The following is a 23,759-nucleotide window of genomic DNA, read 5'->3' on the forward strand; positions in this document are numbered from 1 at the left end:
GTTTTAGCCTGTTCCGGGGCTGCTGCTGGGACAGGAACAGCAGGGTCCAACCTCAGGTATGTTTGCAAGTGAGATGAGACCTCAGACAGTTATTTGTTTTCTTTTTCCCATCTACCTACACACAAGCCCTTTCTTTCCCCCTGTTTTGCTTTTCATTTCCTGTTTAAAGCTCTCAGTTCTCTATTTTTAGAGTTACTTGCTGGTAGTACAGCCCCTGTTTTGCCTTATACATAAAATGTGATGCTTTGTTTCATTACTTTTTGGTTGTCATGGTGAGACATGCTGTATCCACATTGTTTTTCTCCAGCTGCTTCCCATCACCAATGTGTTGTCACCTGGGTGACAAAATGCACACAGCATAATGACTCTCCCAGGTGAACTGTGGCAAGGCTTACAGTGGCTGACTTGCTTACAGTTTGAGTATCAGTCCAGAAATATCAAAGCCAGAACATTACTTGGGCTTTTTGTTTCTTCTGCATGCTTCATTATAAATGGAATAGGTAGACAATGTGGAAAATATGTTTATTTGCTTTCTTGTTGAGTTTTAGATGAGAAGTGTGAGACCACTCTCATGTCTGTGGTTAATATTAAGCTTCAACTAGCATGCAGTTAGCTTAGTTTAGCTTAAATACTCAGAAACAGGGAGAAACAGCAAATCTGCCTCGAACTGTGAGCACCATGAGTTTTCCAGAGACCCAGAGAGAAATTATCGATCTACCCTAATGTAACCCACCTATGCCCATTGTATGGGCCCTGAGTCCAAATAAGTAAAAGTAACTGTAACAGACAGACAAATCTTAAGCTGGTAAAAAACCTCTCTACATTATGTGCCCTTAGGTATCATGGGTGCTGTATACAGTAACCAAACACTTTAACTTTAGAGTTAAAGTTTCTTAATTTACTCAACAAAAAAGTCAGGGTAAACCATAAACAATAGCAATCCACCTTTAAATATCTTTAACCTTTTTTTCTATAAGACACACATTTCAATATTTCAAAATAAACACACAAATGTAGTGGGCCCACACACCACACACTCTCACTCTCCATCAGCCAACATATACACTGAAATTTAACCCCCGCTACAGACCTGATGGACACTTGGGTGTGGTGAGGAATGATGTAGAAGCACTGTTAGGTGGATTTTATTACTGCTAAACAGAGCCTGGCCAGCTGCTTCCCCTCTTTCCAGTCTTTATGCTAAGCTAAAGTATGCTACCACACTGTGGTACTGCTTTATATTTAAGATACAAACATGAGAGTCGATTTTCTCAACTAGATTGTTGCAAGAAGTCAAATAAACATTTCCCCCAACATTCAGCTATTTTTTAGCTAAATAATTTTGTGATTCTACTGTGATTTGTTGTATAATATTTCCTTTCATGCCCAGTTTTTGATCATGCTGCAGTGTAGTGATAAAATTAGATGTAACATTATGTGTGATTTTTGTTTGTCATATAATGGTGTTGTGTCACATAAGCATTATACAAACAAGTGCAGCCTACATCCCAGTCTGCTCTGCTGTAATCTAGGTTGTATAAAATGAATGCCTCCTACTGCAGTCCTTTAAAGGAGCCTCCCACTTCTTAGTGATTTTTTTCCTGTCCCCCTCTTGTTGTTCCCCATTCTACTTTGCTCGTCTCCACTAGCAGGGGCCAAATACACTCTGTGACTCAAAACAAAGCCTAAAATCAAGTGCCAGTTCTTGCATGCTTGTTAGCTGCACCTCACACATCTGATCTAGCTCCAGTAATGTTAGTTCATGATTGTCAAGGTTTTTATTGTTAAATGGAAATTAAAAGCACCAACAGATTAGGGAATTAGGGAAAAGGGACTAGATTAGCTGAGTATAATAAGGAAGGCAGGAGCTGTTTCCTCAATAGCTGCTCATCCTGTCGGAGCCTGAAGCTGATTACTGAAGTGGCTATCGTTGTTGCATAACAGCTGTCATCATATTCATCTTCTGTGTTTGTTCTGGACTTCTCATCACATGGAGCAACTGAGTTGTCCCCAGTGGGGATTAGTCTCTGGAAAACAAATGTCTTCTTCTTCCATTTGCATCATGATGGCGACATGGTGTTAATGCCGTTAATGTCTGGTCTAATATTACTGTGAAGGATAAGATGTGATTTCACATATCAGTGTGGTCAGAGGAAAAACCTGTAACTCAATTCTCATAGTTAAACTGAGGATTTTAGGATTTGCTGCTCACTTCTCTTGGTTTTGTAAAGTTCTTTCAGAATCTGTCGGTTGACTCAAAAATCGATCTCAAAATAAGGCCGCCCCTCAATTTCTTTCCTTCTACTTTTCCCTTTTTTCTTCCATTTTTGTCTCTACTCTCAAAAAGATATTTCAATCTCAAGAGAGCATGCTCAATAATAAAACAATATATGTCACCAAGAGTGTTCAGAATTTGCCCTGCATATTTTAACAAGGAAAGCAGACCTTTCCTCTCACTGGCAGTTTCTGCACTTGTTAAAAGTTCTTCTTAATTACTGTCATGCTTTAGTGAAAACCCTTAACTATTTTCTATTCTTTGACATTGAAATGTTTGAGAGCCCCTGGCCCACAAGCTTACTACTGTAAAACAACTCGAGCTGTTAAGGAAAACAACCTATTCTTCAAAAACTGTATTCAGCATTTTCTTTTTTAAACTAAAAATCTGTTGATATAATGCCGTCAACCCAATTTAAAGGAGTGAGTTTATATTCTGTTTTTCTTTTGTCTATTGCAACTGGTTAGAGATGAAACGCTTGAATTAAGGGACGCTTTATTGAAAACAAGCGAATATGTCAGATTTGTTTTCCCAGACTGAAGGAAGATTTGCTGAAGCTGTAGGATACCGCATACAATCTGTGGATATCAGTTTGAGAGCCGGCAATCGAAATATCCTATTGTAGATTAAGTGCGCTCGGGCAGTGTGACCAAGACGTGCGTGCGTCGGTGTTGGAGAACGCATCAGTCACACAGCACGGTGTAGGTGGACGGCAGCAAACGGATATAAAAAAGCTATATCGGGATGGTCCCAGCTGTCAGCGCTAGAAACCTGAACAGGTGGCTCCTTCAGCGTCTTAGTGCCTCAAGGCACAGACCCTCCCAACAGCTTGTCTTGCTCGATAATCTCCCCTCTGACGACAGCGTATTTATCCTAGTGCGCGTAAAACCACGAGTGCAGCAGGTTTTGGTCGGTGGATCTGGTCATTCATCGGGATTTCACTCATTAGTCTTCATCACGAAGTTGGACTTGTGGGAAATGTTTCTTGGTTTTGAGCCTGGACTGGCAAACCTGGATACAATGACTCATTTTTGTATTTTATAATCTCTCCTCTGCGTTTGGATTGTAAAGACTGACATAAACGACAGCATGTTGCCAGAAATAAATAGCAAGGTGAGGCATTTTTTGGTTAGATGGTTGGCTGATTGGTTGGCTGGTTAACTGAAGTGTGATATCTGGTTTTTAATTACTGGAAAAGTATAACTCAAATTTGTTTTTTATAATGGCTGGGTGGGTATGTTTTTTATAATGGCTGGATAGGTATATGGTTATCTAATTCACTATAGAGTTTTTATATTGTTCTAGCCACACTGTACAATAATGTACCTGTAAAGTGTTAGGACTTAAAGATTTCCATGTTTACTTAAACATTTCCTTGGAATAAAGGATACTTTTGCCTGTGTATATGGCTTCACTCCAGGCCGGTTCCATTTTGGAAGAAGCCCTCGATATGTATTATTTTACAACAGAATATAAAGTCATTCACACTTTGGAAACATTTCCATTTCTCCTCCTCAATTATCCTACTTGAATACTTATTTTGTAGTTTGCCTCCGTTCTCATGACTGCATGCCAAGTTATGATGAAAAATCTGATCCATTTCTATTTCAGTCGATGTTTAGCCTACTTATTTCAGTGTTTGTTGTGCTGACTGGTTCTGTAAGTCTATATGTGTTCTGGTGTATTTTTCACACCGTACATGGAAACTGATATAAATTTAACTCTTGCTGCTTCTGGGTCTTTGTAGAATTTAACCTTTTTACTGTTGTTAGAAGTGAGAAACCTAGAGATGTTAGCTTTGATAACCCCTATCAGTTAGCACTTACTTTGATCATATGGACTTGATCAGTGATTATGGCAGTTTTACCTGCATTATTCCTTGTGGTCACATTTGACGCCAACAGGAAACAGCTTGCTGTGTGCTATGAAAATGACAGGGGAACATGATTAAACCCTGGGAAGTGACTGTGCATGTCAGACAGATGATAGTTTGAGTGAGCACAGTTTTTACAGTTTGTTGATGTTTACTGCTTTGACCCTCTGACCAACTGACCCTGGAAGATGTTCATGAGCCAGTGCTGCTGGGATAATCCTGTAGGCTACCTCTAGTAAAGACCCCCATTCATAACAGTAGTCAACATTGCTGTTGACTTTGTTTCCATTTATTTATTGATATACCTTATTAAACATTTGGGGACATTTAGAGCAAATGTCCTGTTTCTTTTGCACCAAGAGGAAAAGGACTGTATGTCTGCACAGGCCAAACAGTATCAGATTATTAAATATAGACCTAGCCCTATGTTTGAAGTATTGTGCCGTTCACTTTCTTGTACAGACCTAGCTTTTAGACACAAATCAGACAACAGAATAATTTAACACCCACTGTGTTGAATTTTATCTTACTGTTTTCAATGACTGGGATGAAAAAGGATGAAACAAAATGTGTTAATTCACTTACTCCCAACAACTAACACTCATCTTTGTTGCACATGGATTCAGGTGTGGTTATTATTTCTTTATAGAGTTTAGATAGCCATTCATCATTATGAAATAAAAGGTCACAGTCATTATTTTTCTTTGGTACTAAAGTGTATGATTTGATGCCTCTGGGTTTCCACTGGCTCAGTGCTCATTAGCTAGGCTTACAGCAGACCTTTACAGGTGATGCTTTAGAAGCCAATCTGTCTCAGTGACCTACATGGCTCCAGAGAGTGTTCCAGAGAGTGTAACATGACCACATTATTGTATCTTTACCTTGTTCAGCTACAAGTGATTTTATTGTCTTACTGAGGCATTATAGCAACTTAAATGTGAAGAGCAAACCCAGGTAGCATATGCATGGTGTGGTTATTTTCATCCACTGACTAGCAAGTCACAGAGTTGAGCTGGCTGACTCCTTCTCCCTCTGCATCATACTTCACTGACACTGACCTGATGTTACGTTTGCTTGTCAATCTTTACTTGTAAAGCTTGTGATTATGTATTATATCCAGCAGCTATAGACAATACTACTCAACCTATTTCACCCTCCCTCTCTGCCTCAATTCCTCCACTGCCAGGCGGGCAGAGTGAACTTAGTATGATTCCCCATATGGGGCTAAGCTTTATTTCACCCATATGGTGTCACCCAACACAGGTGCATGTTCACTGGCTAATTAATAAGGCACATGTAGGCTGGTTTGATGTTGGAGAAAAGTGCAGAATCATCCCAAATGCTTGTGGCATTTTTTTTCCAGAACATCTGGAAGTGTTTTTATTATTATTTGTTTACAACATTTATATCTTTTTTTAAATATACAAGCAAGTGGATTTCCAGTGTGCATAGTCTGGGATGCACATGTACATCCACTGCCAGACACACGGTTGTGCACATGGGCACACACCTGCACAAAACAACAGGTACAGAGAGAGAATACTGAACAGTGATATGATCACTGTTGCTGGGTTTTTTGCAGAAGTAATCTATTTTAGGATCATAATGCATTATTTTTGCAAGTCTGGCTGCAACCTCACTCAGCTGCCCACAGGCTGTGTATTTCTGACTGGAGAACAGAGCCAGCATGAACACAAGAGGCAGTTTTATTATTATTTTTACACAACCACTTTAATGTATCTCTTTTTGTGTAAAAAAGATTCTTAGATCTATATTTTTAATGCATGTTATCTACAGTCAGTACAGAATGTTTTCATACCCTGTCAAATTTTTTCACATTTTGTTATGTTTCAGACTCACCTTAAAATGTTTTTTTTTCATCCTTCTACACACAATACTCTACCATGATAAAGTGAAAATGGGTTTTGGGAGTGTTTGTACATTTATTAAAAATAAAAGACTGAAATATCCCATTTACATAAGTATTCAGACCCTTCACTTAATATTTGGTTAAAGCACCTTTGGCAGCAATGGCAGCCTCATGTCCTCTTGAGAATGAAGATACTAGAGATGTTCTATTGGGTTCAGGTACAGACTCTAGCTGGGCCACTCCAGGACTTTCACAGAATTTTCCTGAAGCCACTCCTGTGTTTTCTTGGCGGCGTGCTTTGGGACGTTGTCTTGTTGAAATGTAAACCTTTGCCCCAGCCTCAGATCCTAAGCACTCTGGAGAACATTTTCTTTCAGAATTGCTCTATATTTTATTAATAATAATCACCTTTATTTGGCCAAGCATGTTATACACACAAGGAATTTGTTTCCCGTACAGAACCGAGTCAGCCATCTGCGGCACCAACTCACACCGATGGCTCTAACCATCGGGGGCAACTTGGGGGTTCAGTGTCTTGCCCAAGGACACTTTGACATGTGGACTGCAGGCACCGTGATTTGAACCTCCAACCCTCCAGTTCGACATTTCATGTTTTTCAGAACCCTCCAGTTGGGAGACAACCACTCTACCCATTGAACTACGGTCGCCCCAGTATTTTCTTGCCTCCATCCTTCCCTCTGTCCTGACTAGTCTCCCAGTTGTAGAAAAACATCCCAATAGCACAATGCCGCCACCACCGTGTTTGACTGTAGGGATGGTAGGAAAGTGATGCTGAGTGCCTGGTTTTCTCCACACACACCATGGGGAATTGTGACCAAAGAGCTCAATCTTTGTTTCATCAGTCCAGAGGATTATGCTTCTCATGGTCTGATAGTCCTTTAGGTGCCTTTTGACAAACTACCAGCAGGCTGTCATGTGTCTTTTAGTGAAGACTGGCTTCCCTCTGGCCACTTTACCTTAGGGGCCTGATTGGTGGAGTGCTGCACCGGTGGTTGTCCTTGTGTAAGGTTCTCACATCTCCATAAAGGAACTCTGGATCTCATTCATAATGACCCTTGGGTTCTTGGTCTGACCAAGGCCATTTGTCCTTGACTCCTCCATTTGGCTGGGCAACCAGATCTATGAAGACTGTTGGTAGTTCCAGATCTCTTCCATTTGAGAACGATGGAGGCTACCGCACTCTTACGCACTTTCAATGCTGCATAAATGTTCTTGTGTCCTTCCCAGATCTGTGTCTTGACACAATCCAGTCTCGCAGGTCTATGGGCAGTTCTCTTGACCTCATTGCTTTGTTCCCACTCTGAGATACACCATCAACTAAAAGACCTTACTGTATATAGACAGGTTTGTGCCTTTGCTAATTATATCTAATGCATTAAATTAGGCACAGGTGGACTCTAGTCAAGCTGTAGAAGCATCTCAATGACCACTGACAGGAGTGGGATGCACCAGAGCTCAATTGTAAGTGTCATAACAAAGGTTCTGAATACTTATTTAAATGAGTTGTCAGTCTTTTATTTTTAATGAATAAAAAACACTCCAAAAACCTGTTTTCATTTTATCACTGTGGAGGATTGTGTGTAAACTGGTGAGGGAAAAATGAATGGAATCCATTTGAAGATGAGTCTGAAACATAACAAAATGTGGAAAATATGAAGTGGTCTGAATACTTTCCATACTGACTGCTTGTGACTATATTTAAAAAGTGAAAAATATGGCAACCCATTTTTTTTTTGTTTCCAGTATGTTAAAACTGCTCTTTTTATAGGTAAGGCCAGGTCAAGACAGCTTTATTTATATAGCACATGTCATATACAGAGGCAATTCAAAGTGCTCTAAAATAGGCAAAGACAGCGTTACGTATTTTATGAATTGCTTTCATTCCTCCCACAGACATCACGACCAGACGCCTTCCCTCACCCTCACAGACTCCCAGCAGAAGGAAACCGTACTGGAACAAACCGACCCTGCTCACAGGTGAGCACTTCCCCTCTGTTGTGGCCCAGAACTCAGAATATGTATCAGCAATGTCATCTTTTTCCTTTAGGTTTTAAAAATAAGTAAGATGTGCTTATTCTGTCATCAGCTAAAAACACAGCTTGAGACACTGTATTTGTCCTTTTCCTCTTCTTTTTATACACAAGCAGTGAACTACATGAGAATAACTCTTCATATTACAAATTATCAGCTTTCAGACTTTGAGCACTCACTAATGTTCTGAAATGCATCACTGAAAATTATTGTATTGTGTTTAACTTTTGTCTGAATTGCAGATTTCAAGGTGATAGAGAACCAGAAAATAATGCCTCATTATGAAATGTCAGGGGGGATCTTCACATCTATATTGACATTCATTTACTCCTAAGATCTTACAACAGAATGGATGTGACTGTATACATCTGTCTACACATATGTGGCTATTTGGTATATGTAATCATCACCAATTTCCAATGATACAAGAGCATCTTAATTAAACAGCATGGCCCCCAATTATGTACAGGCACGTAGCTGTGTTTACTTCTTTCGTCTGTCGTGGCAGGTGCTTGTGACTATATTTAGCCCTATCTCTATGCCTCATATCAAGTTGGCAGATCCTGCTGCAGCTCTTCACATGTGAGATGAAATATCAGAACGATCTACAGTATGGATGTGAACACTTTTTCCTGTGATGCTGTTAATAATTTACATGAAAGAATGTGTTATGTAACTAGCACGTTACATTAATACAGGTTAGACAATAGCATGATGCATGCAGGGACAGCTCTGTTTTAAAATTTTCTACCTGAAATTTGTGTTTTTTGTATACTCGATAACGCCTCTACTGACAAGGAGCTCACCTATCTCACTTTTCCCAGAGAATTTAACATAGGTCAAAAATCTAATTTTGCCCATTATTGCCAGGGCTGAGCTTTGTGAGCTGTGACACATGTAAACTTGCTCCCAGAGCAAGCAGGATGGCAGTCAGATAAAAGCAGGTTGCTACTCTTCACCTCCCCCACAGAGCAAGCACAGAGAGTCTCTGTCACAGGGCTTTGTCCCCATTTCACTCTCACCCCAATCAGTAATTCCAGCCATTACCTGCTGGGGGTCCTGTCATCTGAGCCTCCACAGATAAATGCACGTGAAATAGATGTAGATAACTAGCTGAGAACATACAGTAAACCAAAAATGATGAGGTGTAGCCAGACACAGAGAAGAAGTGGAAGGGGCTGTGACAAGTTTGTAGCAACAGCTTACAAAAAATAAGTCATTTGTACCTAACATTTATTGACCCACTCTTCCTCGTTGCTTTTGTTGTTTTTACAACTAGATGTGCAGCTCAGTATTTGTTTTTCTGTTGTACTGAGATATGGAGTGGGTTACTCCCCTCAGAAAAAGTAGCAGTGTGCAGTTTCTTGTTGATTTGCCTAAATATTCTCCCTAGTTTTCAGTATTAAATGCTATTATTATTATTATTTACATTGCTAGAAATCTGACAGAAAGATCTAGTTTTATCCATGATCTGACCCTAATTTATTTTGTCTTTGTAAAACCTTTTCTTTTTACTTTATGTAGTGATGATTCTAATGTGTGTCTCTTTATTGAATCCAATAAAATAAACAAACCGTTCCCCTGATTTTCAGAAGTTTGGCTCTGGTGTAGGGACTTTGCCTCAGCTTGAGCCATCGGTGGTCCAGATGGTGGTCAGCAATGCCAAAAACCAGCACCAGCAGTCAGGCAATATCCTGCCCCAAATTGCCAACAAGGGGGGCCAAAATAACTTTCAGACACACCTGGTGAGCCTCCCGTGCATGTATAAAGTGATCTGGTGGCTTGTATTTATGTCTCTGACTGGAAGAAAACAATCAGGCCGTCAGCATCTTTCCAAAGTAGCTAAGACAACTCAAAACTGAAAAGCAGCATAGTTTCAAGGACAAGCACTATATAGTCAAGGTTTACTGTGAAAACATCACGAAGGTCACAGTCTAGTTGCATACAGTAGCTGTTAGCTTCTTAGCTCATAAACCAAATGGATTCTACAGTAAGATGTCAGAGAGCTGTGATGTGAGCTTCCATCTTTGTTTCTTCTACAGGATGAGAGGCCAAAGCCCACCCAACAGTTCACCATGCGGTTTGGTGCAGCAGTGGATAAAATAGCAGTCTCTCGCAACAGCAAGGTGTTCTGCAACAAGTTGGAGAAAGAGAAGGCATATGAGGGACAAAGGTTACCCATGTCACCTACAGGTATGCTATTATAGATAAAAAAAAATAAGCTGCAATACAAAAGAATTAGTAAAGCATAAAAATGTCATTTTACATTTTTGATATTTTGGGGGTGTTCTTATACAAACACATAACTAGGTAATAATTTAGATTCCACTGAGGCATTGACTGGTCATTGCTCTGCTTTTAGCAGAGGTATAATCAATATGATAGTGACTCATCACCTCCACCTCCTCCTGCTTCCTGCTGCAGAAGCACTGAAGAACTTTCAAGAGCGGCTGACAGAGTTTGAGCAGGAGGAAATCATGGACTATGCAGAGATCTGGTTCCTGGGTCTGGGCTCTCAGAAAATCGAGGGTTCCCAAGGCGCACCACAAAACTCAGGATATGATGATGAGCATGGAAGCTATATCAGGGTAATGTATTAAAGAGCTGGTATCATGGTGCTTTTTGACTCATTTTTATAAATAATGAGCGTATTTCAAACAAACAGTATCTGTGATGTTTTCAAATTTCTCTAAATCCATCTCTACACACAGCCCAGACTCTTCTCTCCCCTCTTGTAGGCTGTTTCGGAAGGCATTAACATAAAATGTACATTATTTGTGAGCACTGGTTGGCTGAGGTAATGACTCATGTTCACCACCAGCCGAGCAGAAAAGGACTTAATGAATAAGGCATGTAGTACGGTTGATCTTTACCATGTGTAATGGCTGGATCTGGAAATGTAAGACAGTAGATAGAGATATATGAACCAGAATCGGAACCTAAATGTGAAGGAGAGGAACCAGCTGCCGCTGATCAGACATTTCAGCTCGATGTTTCAGAACCAAGTAACAATTTTTCAGCCATAGCCAGAGACAGCTATCTTAGCTTTAACACCTATTTTAAATTAGCTGAGTAACGTGGGTTTATTCTCCTGTGTCTGATTTTATGGTGCATCACAGCTGGCACAGTTTCAACACTGTTCGCTCTCAAGAGATGAGATTTGAAATTTTAAATAATTTAAAAACATTACGGAAATAGAGTTTAGTAATTTGACAGCTGAGGGGGACCTCTGCCGTCACCCTAATCCATCTTAAAGCTCTGCTTTTTCTCTCATACTAGTTAAGCTATTTTATTATTGCTGACCAGTTCAAAGTGTTATCTTGGTCTGTTTAGAGAATTCTTCCTTGTGACAGTACGGAAAGTGCTTTTGAATAACTATTGTCATCTGCCAAAAAGCAAAACAACACAAGCTTTGTGCTTGAAATCCAACCCTGGCACATTAAACAAACATTATGAAAAACATACAGTATATGTTTGCATCTTACTATTATTCTTAGCGTTCGACTCTCAAGTCTCACATTACATTTCCCAGATGTATTTCAATGCACAAACAGAGTTTGCTAAACAGTTTCAGCAGTCAGCTGCACAAAAATCAAATGTGACTAAATATTCAGTTACGCACTGTATCCTTAGCAGATCTGTGTGTCATAAAGTGATCACCAGTAAATTATTTAAAAGTATAATGACAAACTAGAAATATAAAGACATTTAGTTGGTGTTATCAGTTATAATCAGGCTCACACACATACACATGCACAGGCTTTCAAGTTGCCTAAGCCGAACTGCACATTACTCCATATGACCTTAATCCAACAGCTGCAGACATGAACCCACTGTTCTGTTGGAATGACCTCTTTGTTTACTGCTGTATACAATATGCTGCGCTGCAGTCATCAAACCCTGTGACAAGGTTTACCGGTCTTGTTGTAAATCAGGCAGCTGGGTGTTAGACAATATGTAATGAATGAGCTGTTTCAGGTGGAGTGACAGACCATTGTTTGTATCTCTGTTGAGGTCCATCTAACTGTCACAACTTTGGCTGGCAGTTATATTAAGGCCATAGTACACTTAATACCATAGCTGCCCTGTGCAAGGCAGAGCTATGCTGGACAGTATGACAACTGTATAGTGATTGAGTAAAATAATATTAATCATTAACAATAGCTTTTATAGATTTAAATATCTTAATTACATTTTTTTAATTTTAACATGACAATAACATTCAATGACAGATAAATGCTATGTTAGTCTAAGTACAGAGTACAGGAGGGTGAGTTCTGCTTAAACATGCATGTGCATGTGCTCTTCCTCTTGCTCTTCCAGGTGCTGCACGACCATATTGCCTATAGGTTTGAAGTGCTTGAAGTGATTGGGAAAGGCTCTTTTGGGCAGGTTCTGAAATGTCTGGACCACAAGAACAATGAACTTGTAGCAATTAAAATGATACGCAATAAGAAAAGGTAAGCTCTAATATTTGTTTTGGAAATGTTTTATGTATTTTATTTCATTACGACCAGTTCATTTTTCATCAAACATTTTCAAACTGTTAATCTAGTACAGTATATTTAATATATATTCAGATACAACTTGTTAAGTACTATGTTACAGTACTGCATAGAATAAGTTACTTGTCATATTCAAGGAGTCGACATTTGGAAATCATTTGAGATCTGACACCCTGTTATGAGTTTTTTTCTCACATGCCTACGGTGTGATCATTTTACATTTTATTTATCTGCCAAATTGTTGAGCTCCTGATTTAGCATGACAGAAGTTGACACTTCCTGGTGTTAGCTTACTTGTCCTTCCTCACTGGGGATCACCGTGGCAGCGACTGCCCAAGTTCTGTGGGTTTGATGCAGGAGCCTTCAGGTCTTACCTCTGCTTCAATAATGTAGAAAAAAATGTGTACAAACTACCACAGCACTGCCTCAGGAAAAAGCTGTGCTGTCTCAGGTAGCTATCATAAGAGAGAGTTGTGTATGGTTACCATAATGATATATCAGGGGAGATTTTGCTGGGACAAACCACACTATCAGATATGTTTATCATATCAGAGGTTTCCAGACATTAATGATATTACACTCAGAACTTACAGGATTATTCTGGCCTGGCTATACCTAAAAATTCTGAAATAATTAATGATCAACTCACAGGTAATATTGATGAAATTCAGTGTCTAATGCTACATGATTTTGTCTGTAGGTTTCATCACCAAGCTCTAGTTGAGCTGAAAATTCTGGATGTAATAAAGAAGAAAGACAAAGATAACCTCCACAATGTCATCCACATGAAGGAGTACTTTTACTTCCGAAACCACCTTTGCATCTCTTTTGAGCTTCTTGGGTTAGTACATTCACTTGCATTCTGCATGTTCAGAAAATGGTCTTACAGGATACAATAAAGACAGTATTGAATAATCGATCTGTTATGCAAATGTATTCAAGGTTAGCCACCTTTCACCAGGTACAGCAGTTATCTGATCACTGGACTGTCTAATAAAAGGCCTCTCAGTTGCCTTTGGTCATTACTGTCACCTCTATGTGACAATCAAGGGTTAAGTGAGTACCTGTGTACCTTAAGCTATCTGTGTTTTAGCGTGGATTGCCACTGATCTATTACAGTGGAGCTAGTTTTGTGTATCACTCTGGCTGAACGACCTTTAGAGGGCATCTTGGACTGAGACCTTGTCTAACATTACTGTCACTAAATCCTTTAGTTAAGGCCTTGATTAGGGCCCTATCTCTTACACCTTCTTGCTTCATGGTGTGAAGGCTCCTGTTACACAGTCTAACGAAGTGTATGCTTATCACAAGTGGCAAGAAATAGCAATAGGATACATTGCGTGTCTCTGTGTGCCTCTAAATGTGTGCACAATAATAGATTATTTCCAAGTATGCTGTGTTTGACACTCAGTCGATGTGCTCCATCTTTTAATATGAGAGTGCTTACTATGTATAGAATAAAAGAGACAATGTTTTGGAAATGAATCCAATCCACCCTTTTAAAAAAGAAAATAAAAATCCAATAGGGCAATTGTTTGTGGTTTTCTTTATTATGTTTGAACCGTATTATGAACTAACCTTGCATCACATTTTGTATCTTTCACAGGGTGAACTTGTACGAGCTCATCAAAAAAAACAACTTTCAGGGCTTCAGCATTGCTCTAATCCGTCGGTTCACCCATGCTCTTCTCAGGTGCTTGCAGATGCTACACAGGGAGAAGATAATTCACTGTGACCTTAAACCGGTACTGACTTTTATAGCTGAACATCTATTTAAAATAAAACATGATTTAAAACAGTGAAGTCAGTAAAACCTAATGTGGAACACATTTTTGCATTGAATCTCTGTACTGTTTTTGACAACTGTACTGGGGGAGGAATCCCCAGAATAATAGCCTGAATTTTTCCCCCATCTTGTGGTGCATTGTAATGATGCATCAGTGTAAAATAATAGCAACAGCTTTGAACGGTTTTTTGTTTTATTTCTGAACAGGAGAACATCCTTCTGTCACAGAAAGGGCCAGGGAACATCAAAGTGGTGGACTTTGGATCAAGCTGTTATGAACAACAAAGGGGTGAGTGCATATAACTCATCTGAGAGAATATGTAATGATCATTTTACAAGTTGGAATATTAAAAGAAACTGTCAAGTCCTGTGAATTAAAATCTCATACATTATGAACTTATATACCTCATTTTCTCTTTCTTTATCCACCTGCTTGCACACCCTTTAGTGTACACCTACATCCAGAGTCGCTTCTACCGCTCCCCAGAAGTGATCCTGGGTCACCCCTACAGCATGGCCATTGACATGTGGAGTCTGGGCTGCATCCTAGCTGAGCTGTACACAGGCTATCCTCTCTTCCCAGGAGAAAGCGAAGTGGAGCAGATAGCTTGCATAATGGAGGTATGACATGGAAATAATTGTGTCCATATTTACCACGTTTAATTTGCAAGTTTCACAAATGTACATGTAAAATTTCTAACGCCGTTGGTGAGTTGCTTCAGTACCCTGATATTTTAACTTTCAGGTTCTGGGAATGCCTCCAAATGATTTTGTTCAGTCAGCAGCGAGGAGGAGGTTGTTCTTTGGTGAGAAGTTTTCTTCATCTAGATTTGTTTTTGATGTCTTATTTCTGTCTTTCATTCATAATGTCTTATAACATTATGAATGTTATACACCATGCTAGGCTATGCTATGTTATACAGCATGCTACAGTGTATGATTACTAGATGTTATCAAAAGAAGAATGAGTAATAGGTAGAGTATCACTTTTCAGAAGCATCTGCAGTGAGCTAGCTTTATGGAAACAAGAAGACAAACCATACTGTTGTTTGTGTGCAGACTCCAAAGGAAACCCGAGGAACATCACTAACAGCAAGGGGAAGAAGCGGAGACCAAACTCTAAGGAGCTGTCAGCTGCTTTAAAAACAAATGATGCTTTGTTCTTGGACTTCATCAAATGCTGCCTCAAGTATGTTGCCATTATACTTCTGTTAGATTGTTTAAAATCTGATTATTAAGTGACTGCATAAAAACTAAATGTGATTTTTTTCAATTAAGGATCATTTAATGACACTGCAGTAAAGGTCAAAATTACAAGCTGCATTTGCATGTTTAAATTATTTTTCTCTGCTTTTCAGTTGGGATCCAACCAAGCGTATGACTCCTGATGAGGGGTTACAGCATGAGTGGATCCTGGAGGGAAATTTCAACAAAGTTCGGTCAAGAACTAGGTTTACAGTGAAGAAGACCTCAGACTGTTCAGTCAGCACAGACAGACAAACTAACAGCAAGCCTGGTAGGAACAGAGTCAAATTCATCATCTGTACTAAATACAGTGCTTAATAAGAACTCAATTTACTTGCCATTTTGGAGCAAAAGTACAACAATCATGCATACAAGAAAAGACCAGCTTTACATTTATAAAATCTATATACTTCAGGCTGAATTAGTAAATGTCAGCCACTTGCAGTTCCAGTGTTGCTTATTAGGATATTTGTTAGCTGGTGCCATATCTACAGACATACAGTTTTGTATTCACCTTAATTTGACATGTAATGGTCCTTGTTTCCATCGTACAACAGAGGTGGTCAGCTCAGCAAGCAACACTAACGACAAACTGAAGAGAGACAGTTCAGAAACAGGAACGAAAATGGCCCCTGCCGAGCGTCTGCGGCCCATCGGGGCCTCGGCCGAGGAGGAGGTGTGTGAAAGTGAGGCCAAGCTCTCCACGGATGACAAACAGCAAGAAGGAGGTGGAGAAAGAGCTGTTCACATCATCATCAAGCCTCAGGGGGAAGTGGACACAGAGAGAAAGGATAGCCAGGAACTGTCTCACTGTTTGGCCCCTATCATCTAACAGTCTAAGGCAGTGGTCCCCAACCCCCGGGCCGCGGACCGGTACCGGTCTGTGGATCAATTGGTACCGGGCCGTACAAGAAATCATTAATTATTTCTGTTTTGTTTATTATCTGAGTCTGAACGATCTTTTATTTTGAAAAATGACCGTATTCTCTCGGTTACATCTCGGTCACTTGAACGCCAAAACTGCCTTACTTGTGGACATATTCAGCCTGCTCAATGAACTCAATCTGTCACTTCAGGGGAAAATGACAACTGTCTTCAAGTTGGCAGATAAAGTAGCTGCATTTAAAGCCAAACTGGATTTGTGGGGACGGCGCGTCAACAGAGGCATTTTGGACATGTTTCAAACATTAGCGGGGATTTTGGGTGAGACTGAGCCTGAGCCTTCATTCTCCCAGCTGGTGCACGATCACATGTCTTTGCTTTTAAAAGAGTTCGAGCGCTACTCCCCAACCACAAAGGACCCACGAACTAACAAGGAATGGATCCGCAACCCATTTGTCAACAAACCAGGTGAATCCAGCAGGTCTGTGCAAGAAGAAGATCAACTGCTGGAGATCGCAAATGACGAGCTTTTGATTCTCTTAGACATTTTAGTCCAAGTTTACTTTTACTAATGGTAAAATATTTGAAGAATTGTGTGCAATAAAGGCTGAGCCAAAACAGTTTTTTAATTATGTTAACGAATAAATAATTGTCAAGTACTTTTTAATTATAGAATTATAGAATGCAGTTGATGACTTACTGATTACTAGTGATTTTACTTATTTATTATTAAGTTTCATAATCATTTAACTGTTTAATTCAACAATCATAAAATATGTATGTAGAATTTTCTGTATATAATTCTGCTGTTATTTCCTATGTATGTGTAATACAAAACATATTTTAAGAAAATATTTCAGATATTTGAGGGTTTAGACAAGGTTCTACTTGTTGCGTTGTTACTGTATGAAAACATTTTGTATAATGTCTGTGTTATTCATAATATTTTTATATTAGAAACAAAAAGACAATCCTATTATTGATAGTTTGTGCCTTGCAGTATTAGACATCTTGCACTTTTCTATTATGTGTGTAGAAGCTCTTGAATTCTTACCTCTTAAATAGACAAGAGTTGTGATTACCCTTCCAGGATACTTTCACATTTTTGACAAAATGATATCAAACGTTACAGAACATAATAAAAGAATTGTTTCTTTTTTTACGTTCTTTTTACAATTGATTTATGTCTTTAGTCACCAACAGAGATTGAAGATAGACTTTTGCCCTCACCATATATTAGCTAAGCAAACAGTGCACAAAGAAGATGGATTGTAGCTGAAAAGAGTAGGTGAAATAGTGTTTATGTCTTTTATGCTGAAATAAAAAGTTATTTCAAAGAACATGTATTTACAAATTACACAATTTGTGCCCTGATAGTTGTGTTAGTGTCCATAATTCAGCCTGAATTATTGAGGCCTGATGATACATGATAGATTTGTATATCATTTAAGCTTGGTTTTCATATATTGCATTGACATGCTAAAAGGTCATGCAAAAAGGAGATGACTAAGTGTTATATGTTTATGCCGTGAAAAACTTGCTATTTCTGTTAATATAATAATAAATGACCTTCAGATCATCCATATGATGCGCATTGCCAAGCCTCATGCTGCAGTTTAAAAAATTGCATCCACCTGCAGACATATTGTGGACCATTTTGCATGTTTTGAAAAACGCTTTTAAAGTTCATGGCCATAATTTCCCTTATGTGTACCTTACACTACGGCTCAGACCCATCGGCCAGGATACTTCATTGGTGTGCAAGTATTTTGACCCACATAGTATGCCGTAGTAGGAAAGATGGCGACCATGTTGTTGGTTAGCCGTCCTGCAAGTGTCCTTTCAAAGATTTCGAGTGAATAACATATTAACAGTAGATAGTACATATGTAGAGCAATGTGTTAGGGCATTATATACCAATTTTAACACCTGTGCACTCCGAGCACTGTCTTAACGTTACATTTAGACCATACAATCGGGTTGAGTGAGCTTGCTAACTGACTCGTCTAATCACCTGTTAGCAAAGGCATTAGCTAAGCTAATTGGTAGCTCACAGTACTATTTGAAACATATTTTAGTGTGATTAGCGTTGGTTACCAAAATATGTAGATGTTCGCATCACTGTGTGGAATAATAAATATAGGACAAATCGCAGTGCTTTTGCAATTATCCTTTCCAGTGAGTGGGATAACGTTACTGTAGCATGACGTATGTGAAACAGTCGACCACACACTCAAAGCACTTTGTTTTTATAAACAAATGAACGTCACAAGAAGCTGTTAGTATTAGTCGTTTAACTAATGGATTTGTTGTTTTACACTGGCCAGCGCTGTAAAGTGTTGACAATAATATGCATCAGCGTTATTATCGTATACTAGACTAAAATTAACACGAAAACCTTTGATTGTCAAACATTTTTCGTAAACCGAAATAAAAATAATTTACCTGAAGAAAATGTAAGTTTAAAACTATACGAAAGTAACAGTGGGTGCTAAAAACTGAAATAAAACAAGAAACGACACAAAATGATTGTCGTTATCGTTTCATTCAAGAGGGTGGATGTTCCAAATTACTGTACAGGCATTAGATGGCGATATAGAGCGAGGACCCACACTTAGACCAGGTAATATTATTATTACTCACCAGTTTGTACTGTGTAGAGAGTTAATAAGACACAGTGTAATCAAAGCAATAAATATAAGGTTGCACAAATACAGTATTGCCAGACCATACCCCAACAGTGCAGCGCTCAGTGTGACATTGTCAGCATTAACAATCCAATTTAAGAGAGGAGGTGTTGTTTCAGCTGGTTAGCCACAGTGAAGGCTGAATTGTATGGCATTAAACATTTCAGTATAATGCCCTACCATTAAACAGCACCAAAAGCCTCTCTAAAGCAGTTAGAGCCAAAGGAAAAGGAGGCCGCTCTTCTTCCAGTGGAATAGCAGCCACAGTGTTTGGCGCCACAGGTTTCCTGGGTCGATATGTTGTCAATAGGCTGGGTGAGTTAAAAATATATATATGTAAAGACTAAATACTGATCCTGTGCACCTACTAATATTTACTTTATATTCAGTAAACATGTTTTCTTCATGAGCTGGAGCCCTTAAGACATTAATATCCAATATTCCAGATGACATATCATCTCAGCTAACAAAAACCTAATTGTAATGTTACAAGGAATGCTGGCAGCTTATCGAATGAAACCTACCTATACTCAAAGTTGTCTGAATGCTGGCAGCCTGTATTAGCCTGGATTTGTGGAATGTGGTTATTACTTCAGTTTATCTATATGTTGTATTTTAACTTTTTTATATACAGATGTGATTGATCTGTTTGGGACAGTATATGGATCCATTAGTACTCTGTCAGCTTGATGTAGCCTTGATGAAAGTTAATATTTTAATGAATTATTGCTATCGACAAAGTTAGATGTTTACCCCCAACAATGGTCCTCCTTTGCAGGTCGGATTGGGTCGCAGGTTATAATCCCTCACCGCTGTGATCAGTATGACCTTATGTACTTCAGGCCCATGGGCGATCTTGGACAAATCCTTTTCCTGGTAAGATCGAGACTCAAGTGTACCTTACAGGAATGTTTCAGAGCTTATAAACAGAGGAATTATTCATCTACATGCATTTAGAGCCTTAAATGAAATTGTTGCAGGAGTGGGATCCCAGGAATAAAGACTCCACCAAACAGGCTTTGGAGCACTCAAATGTCGTCATCAACCTGGTGGGCAGAGAGTTTGAGACGAGGTATAATTAGAGCCTGGAATAACATCTTAAAGCATTTGATTACTTCATCTGAGAGTCATAATATAGCAGAGTTTAAATTTTAAGCGGCCTGCCTAGGTATAGGCAGATGTTGGGAGGATTTGGTGAATTTTACTGTGACTAGTAGGTGAGCATTTACACACAAGTATTTTCCCATGTGTTGTTTAAAGGAACTATAGCTTTGAGGATGTCTTCGTGACCATCCCTCAGCAGATTGCTAAGGCAGCCAGAGAGGCTGGCATCACAAAATTCATCCATATGTCTCACCTCAACGCTGACATACGCAGCCCGTCAAAGTACCTGAGGAACAAGGTAGTGAGCTGTTTTCTCCACATACTGTATATCTCTCCCAGTCAGTCAATCTAGTGTATTGATGTTTTTACTGAGGTGTGTACACATTAAAGCCAATGTTGCCTACATTAAAGTATAAAGAAGGTTAATATATAAATGTAGTTGGTCATTGTATGTAATACTCCTTTACTATAGGCTGTAGGAGAGACAGTAGTGAGAGACGAATTTCCTGATGCCATCATCATGAAGCCCTCTGAAATATTTGGGAGGGAGGACAGATTCTTCAACTATTACGCAAGTAAGACCAGGGTGCCAGTTTGAGAATGGGAAGACTTGGTGTCCCATCAGTAATTCTTAATGACCGACTGGGTCGTGCATCCACACTTTAGCTCAGCAGCCTCTCTCTTATCACCCTCCCACAGCAACTTCCCACATAATGACAGATGAGGCTGTGTAATTCAATCCCTCAGTAAGATGTTGTTTGTACATGACTGAAGGCATGAAAGCTGTCACAGGCAGAGTAGTTTTCCAACATCTCTTTCACTGTGAAAGACATATGTGATACACAGGGTTATCTTTGTGAATGTTGTTGAATGTCAGTAATTGTAGTTTGGTTACCATGCCAACTTCATTTGTGCTGCATATTAAGTTCATTGTCATCTATTCATCAACTTCTACAAGCAGAACTATTTCTGATTTTCTTTTGATTTAAAGAAGTCAGTGTCTTGCTCAAGAACACTTCATCGGGGTTGATGCCGCTTTAATGCCTAAGTGTTGAAAAGTTTCCCTTTGGTGCTAATAGTTAGCCAGCTATCCAGTGACAGAGTCATGTGTGGCTTTAATCCTCCTTCAGACATGCGCTGGTTTGGCAGTGCTGTTCCACTTATTGCCCTGGGGAAGAAAACTGTGAAGCAGCCTGTTCATGTAAGTGTGTTGAAAATAAGCAGTTACTAATATGTTTTGCCTCTGTAATAAATGTAAACTTTCAGACATCATTGCTTAAATGTTATGGATGGTGACCAGTAATAAAACAAGTCTGTCATTTTGTGTAGTTGTTTTACAATTAAGCGAATTGCTTAGCTGTATAATTATCAGTAGACTGATTTTTAAGCTAAACCACAGGACTGATTCATTGTTGGGCGTCTCATGGAAACCTCTGTTGGTAATTGATGAAAGGATTGTTGCACCATAAAGAGTGCAAATACTTTTTGGCCACATGCCAGCATAAAGTTCTATTTGTTAGTCCTAAAACTTATCTGCTTACATCAAATTCATAGTTTCCTTTTAGAACACTATTACATGTACTCTTGCTATTGAAGGCAGTCTTACAAAAACTGCTGTGAAATCACAGTGCACTTTGAAGCAAACAGTCAAACTTGGGTTTCCAGTATTTACATTCATATATAACATTTTGCCCAAGTGTAAAGGAAACACATGCCACACAGAATCCATCACCTTGTTACACTAAGAGGAACCTGTCCAAAAAAACCAACTGACATGTTTCTTGTCACCCACAGGTGGTGGATATAGCCAAGGCTATTATTAATGCTGTCAGAGATCCTGATGCTAATGGAAAGACCTATGCATTAGTTGGGTATGTGGTCAGCACTAAAAGAAAAATAAAACTGTTCCTACAGCTTCAGCAGATACTAAAATCTGATAACACTTTGGAAACTAAAGGCACAAATAATTTATAAGAAAAATTTAATTTTGTGACAAATTACCACAGCCTATACTGAGAGACATTCTACTTGAATGATGGTTATCTTCCAGAAACACAGTACTTGACTAGCAGTCAGGAAAGTTTGTGTAAAGTTTAAAAAAAAAAACATATTCAGGGCTTGAAAGGCTTTACACAGTGCAATAGAAAAATGGAAAAGATCAAGCAGGAAGTTGCCTTTATTTATCAGTTTGATGCAGGTTTACCTTGTTTGCAAGCACTGCTTGTTTATTAGACTCTAAGGTGGGGTGGTTCTCAGGTTATATTTTCACATAATTAATTTGTCATTTTGGATTTACTAATAAACTAATAAAGGACTCTCACTGTTGTGTATGAAATACTTGTGTGGACATATTGGTTCTGGGTTTCTGACCTAGCATATGAGCACAGATTTACATTGTGAGGACTTCAACAGTTTTTGTTGTGTCTTTTGTTGTTGTCTAGTCCCAACCGGTACCTCCTTCATGATCTTGTGGAGTACATCTACGCAGTGGCACACAGACCTTTTGTGCCCTACCCACTGCCTCGTCCATTGTACCAGTGAGTTATATTTGTCGGTACTTTCCAGAAACTGTTGTCTGCTATGTGATTAAATCAAACTGAAGGTGTGTTGCTGAACAAAAGCATTTTTGAAAGGCTGCTATGCATGTATGATAAAAGAGGTCATACGTTGGTTTGGGCAGTGTTTCAAGTTGCTTCTCATAGACCCTAAATCCCATTGCACTGAATTATTCAAGACATCATTGTGACTAGGGTATAGTTTTTAAATACCACTGTTCATTTAGGTGATAGCTTCTGTTTCTTCTTTTCAGCCTTGTTGCTCATCTTTTTTCAATGAACCCATTTGAGCCCTGGACATCCCCAGATAAAATCGACCGGGTAAGAACATCAAGATTTTGGAATAACTATAAACTTGAAGGAGTGAGAATAATGCCACCAATTGTAAAGGCTCTATCACCAGTACTCTTTATGCCTATTACACTTAGAGCAGCTCTAACTAACTTTTGCCCTCCAACTTTCGACAGACTTGGCAAATTAAGAAGAGTCCAAATTAAAACCAGAATAATTCATTACAAAGGTATAAAATTGAAATGTTAACGTTAGCTTGCTAGTGATACAGACATATACACATTAGCCACCTCCAGTAATTATGCATCTAGCAGGAAGAAAGCCACATCTGCATCAAATTGTAGTCTTTTGGATGTTTTTAATGCTCTCTATCTCCAACCCGGCAAACTGATGTTAACCCTGGTTTTGCCTCATTCTTTGTCACACTCACTCTGTGCTACAGAACATGACCTCTTGGGTCTAACAAATCCGCTCCCATCCTGGGTTGGACCTGCAAAGGGAGCCTCCATGGTCTGTCTTTGAAATGAGCCATACTGATCTGACAATGCCTCTTATAACCTCAGATCAGCAGAGGTGTGGAAAAAGTGTGATGCAGATTTTAACAACAGTGGCCACAGAGGGCAAGAAATAAACA

General features: G+C 39.1%; 2 protein-coding genes across 3 annotated transcripts; both read left to right on the top strand.

Annotated features, from left to right (window-relative positions):
- On the top strand, positions 1-16,442 carry dyrk4 (dual-specificity tyrosine-(Y)-phosphorylation regulated kinase 4). Of its 2 annotated transcripts, none has more exons than XM_020602926.1 (14): positions 1-56; positions 7,933-8,016; positions 9,663-9,815; positions 10,113-10,263; positions 10,495-10,658; positions 12,394-12,530; positions 13,276-13,416; positions 14,182-14,320; positions 14,569-14,650; positions 14,810-14,982; positions 15,107-15,167; positions 15,421-15,550; positions 15,720-15,877; positions 16,164-16,442. In XM_020602926.1, exons 3-14 carry the CDS (start codon positions 9,717-9,719, stop codon positions 16,436-16,438), a joined length of 1,710 nt encoding a protein of 569 aa, XP_020458582.1. In that variant the 5' UTR covers positions 1-56; positions 7,933-8,016; positions 9,663-9,716; the 3' UTR covers positions 16,439-16,442. The 2 variants fall into 2 exon arrangements, with proteins under 2 accessions (XP_020458582.1, XP_020458581.1); XM_020602925.1 differs by lacking the exon at positions 1-56 and adding an exon at positions 2,908-3,388.
- A 2,948-nt stretch (positions 16,443-19,390) lies between these two features.
- ndufa9a (NADH:ubiquinone oxidoreductase subunit A9a) lies at positions 19,391-23,753 on the top strand (the record flags this gene model as incomplete). Its single annotated transcript, XM_020602964.1, has 9 exons — positions 19,391-19,490; positions 19,954-20,051; positions 20,156-20,247; positions 20,436-20,577; positions 20,752-20,854; positions 21,410-21,480; positions 22,074-22,150; positions 22,721-22,816; positions 23,089-23,753. Coding segments are annotated over 9 exons (1,065 nt in total), but the record flags the coding sequence as incomplete, so codon positions are not given.
- Between the last annotated feature and the right edge of the window lie 6 nt (positions 23,754-23,759).

Source organism: Monopterus albus, unplaced genomic scaffold, assembly GCF_001952655.1.
Source record: "Monopterus albus unplaced genomic scaffold, M_albus_1.0 scaffold59.1, whole genome shotgun sequence".
NCBI lineage: Eukaryota > Metazoa > Chordata > Actinopteri > Synbranchiformes > Synbranchidae > Monopterus > Monopterus albus.

Bases quoted from the DNA above. Each gene is read 5' to 3' on its own strand.
- dyrk4 (XM_020602925.1), top strand. From the start codon at position 3,365: ATGTTGCCAGAAATAAATAGCAAG. The intron at 9,816-10,112 runs GTGAGCCTCCCG...TTTCTTCTACAG, and splicing joins ATAACTTTCAGACACACCTG to GATGAGAGGCCAAAGCCCAC. The intron at 10,659-12,393 runs GTAATGTATTAA...TTGCTCTTCCAG, and splicing joins AGCATGGAAGCTATATCAGG to GTGCTGCACGACCATATTGC.